Source organism: Acanthisitta chloris, unplaced genomic scaffold (assembly GCF_000695815.1).
Source record: "Acanthisitta chloris isolate BGI_N310 unplaced genomic scaffold, ASM69581v1 scaffold6525, whole genome shotgun sequence".
NCBI classification, from domain to species: domain Eukaryota; kingdom Metazoa; phylum Chordata; class Aves; order Passeriformes; family Acanthisittidae; genus Acanthisitta; species Acanthisitta chloris.
Genome location: NW_008674191.1, coordinates 5,740 through 8,034, shown reverse-complemented (window position 1 = coordinate 8,034; position 2,295 = coordinate 5,740). Strand labels below are relative to the sequence as shown.

At 38.9% G+C, this 2,295-nt stretch overlaps 1 protein-coding gene across 1 annotated transcript in view; it reads left to right on the top strand.

Annotated features, from left to right (window-relative positions):
- LOC103802712 (ubiquitin-conjugating enzyme E2 E1-like) overlaps nucleotides 1-1,375 on the top strand; it is a gene marked incomplete at its 3' end in the record, with an annotated part of 35,512 nt that extends 34,137 nt beyond the window's left edge. Inside the window, exon 3 of the mRNA XM_009075231.1 lies at nucleotides 1,243-1,375. Within this exon, the coding sequence (XP_009073479.1) occupies nucleotides 1,243-1,375 (133 nt within the window). The remainder of the gene's footprint in view (nucleotides 1-1,242) is intronic.
- Between the last annotated feature and the right edge of the window lie 920 nt (nucleotides 1,376-2,295).

The following is a 2,295-nucleotide window of genomic DNA, read 5'->3' as shown; positions in this document are numbered from 1 at the left end:
ATTAATCAAATGCATATTGTCACGTATACATTGAATTTATTGAATTGCCTTTTCTCTCAAGTAACACTGCTCCATGATTGTTACAGCGTGAAAAGAGCCTGGATTTATGCTTCTGTCTTGTAGTAGCCTTGTTAAAAGAATGGGGAAAGAAGAGCAAGGCTAGTTTTCCTTGTAGTAGGGATGTTAAGATCCATCCCCTACCGAACAAGGGAAGGGGAGATTTCCAGAGCCATGGAAAAAGCTGTGTCAGCATCTCCTTATATGCAAAGGGAGTTTTCAGCTCTGGCACCTTACAGATAAAATGCTACACAGAAAGGAAGAGGCAGCAATGGAGTCCTAAACCATTAATGGCTTTATATGTTGAGCTGTGCTTAGAAATACTCAGTGACATATGGCACACTACAGAGTACAGTGTCAGAGGATCTCAGTGAAACTAATTTTCAACAAGCAGACATTTGAGTTCTGCAGCACCTCTAGTTTGTACCATTCTTAGTGAGCTGCTGGCAGGTTAGGGAGAATCTAGAATTAGACAAATCTGATTTGAGAAAGTGCTGTTTTAATTTGACACAGTGATTTTAATTCCTCTTAGAAAAGCAGTTCCACAGGGCAAACAATGTCCACAGTGTGCGCTCATGTGGCCTTGTTTTAGAAATCAGTGCAGCAAAATGATAAAAGTATAGAAGATCTTGACATTTAAGATTATTATCATGTATTTGGCTTCCTTCAATTATACCATGAGCCGTGGTTTAGCATTAATGCAGAAATATATTTCAGTTTTAAAGAACACACAAGATTAATAAAATCAACCTAAGGCCTTAATTTATTTAGTATGCTCTTTAATGTGGTACAGATTTATTAAGACTGAGATGGAAGGGCCATTTCTGAAATACAGCAGAAAATTGTTCTATGAAACTTAACTCTTCTGTTGTGTTAACAGTGTAGTATGTTTAGGTGTAGTTCCGGGCAATGCTGCTCTTACAGATGTCATGAGAGAGAAGCTGGAAACTGCAGCCCACCTCTAGTTTCTCATCTTTGCTAAGTGGTCTGGAACACTGCTATGTCCAGTAATATCTCTGAGATTTTGGAAGCAGTTAGTCTACTTTTAATCCCTTTCTTTACTTCAGGTGTTGTATGAAGACTAACACTGAAAACTTTCTTCCATATCATACTTGAATGTAAGAAATCATATTTATTTGAGCTGTGGTAATATTCCTAAATTTATTTTTTTTTTTAATCTCTCAGCGCTGGTCCCAAAGGTGATAACATCTACGAATGGAGATCAACCATTCTAGGACCTCCAGGTTCAGTCTATGAAGGAGGTGTTTTCTTCCTTGACATCACATTTACACCAGAATATCCCTTCAAGCCTCCAAAGGTAAGAGACCTGTAGCTGACTTCTTAAGTCATGAACACTCCATTGACAGACCATGGAGTAGCAAGCAGTGTTAATGGAATGCAGCCTATTTGAAAGTCACTCTCCTTAAGAACAAGTTTAAGCTCAGTTCAGACATTACATGGGTTTCTATTAGCTAATGTTAACAGCTTTTTCAGACCTCTTTATCATTATTTTAGAGCTTGCTTTCTTTTTCCCTGCATCTGTTTATAGGAGGCCCTAAGCAATTAGTGCAAGCTCAGGACAGGACTGAGAAACTGAAGAGTAAATAAACTTGGGGAGTGGAGAAAGGCTACAAACACTTGTTTCTCAAACCACTTGGGTACTGTAAGCATAAGTTACATGTGCTTTGGCCACTAAAGTGGTATTTAATTTTTCAGTTTTGTTGGATACTTGTTATTTCACCATTTGTACAGTAACAAAATTTTTCTGTAGGTGTGTTGCATTCATGAAGCTCTTGCATTCCAGTGGTGATGTGTTCCAGTGCTATAAGGCAAATACCAGTACAAGTGAATGTTATCCTGTGGTTCAAATACTTGGCCACAGGAAGAGTATTGGGTTACAAGAAGAGGTGGTTGTGTGTACACTTGGTGTTTGCCTTGTATCTGAAAGCATTTATGTGCATGTGTAACTTTCTACTTAAGAGTGGTTTGATTGATGAGATAAATGCCAGTGACTTCCCCATCTTCAGACTTTGGTCTAATTTGCAGTAGAAAGGACTTGTCATAGTTCAGGCCATCAGTCTGTCTCAGCAGAGACAATGCTAATTGGTCATACAAGCTTGCCAAATTAAGGAAACTGTTTGTTCTTGTTAGCATAACTTCAGGGTTCCTAGCAGTACCACCAGGGCCTTAACTTCTACCCCTGAGCTAGGGCTCCAATTCACTAGCAGCATGGTCTAC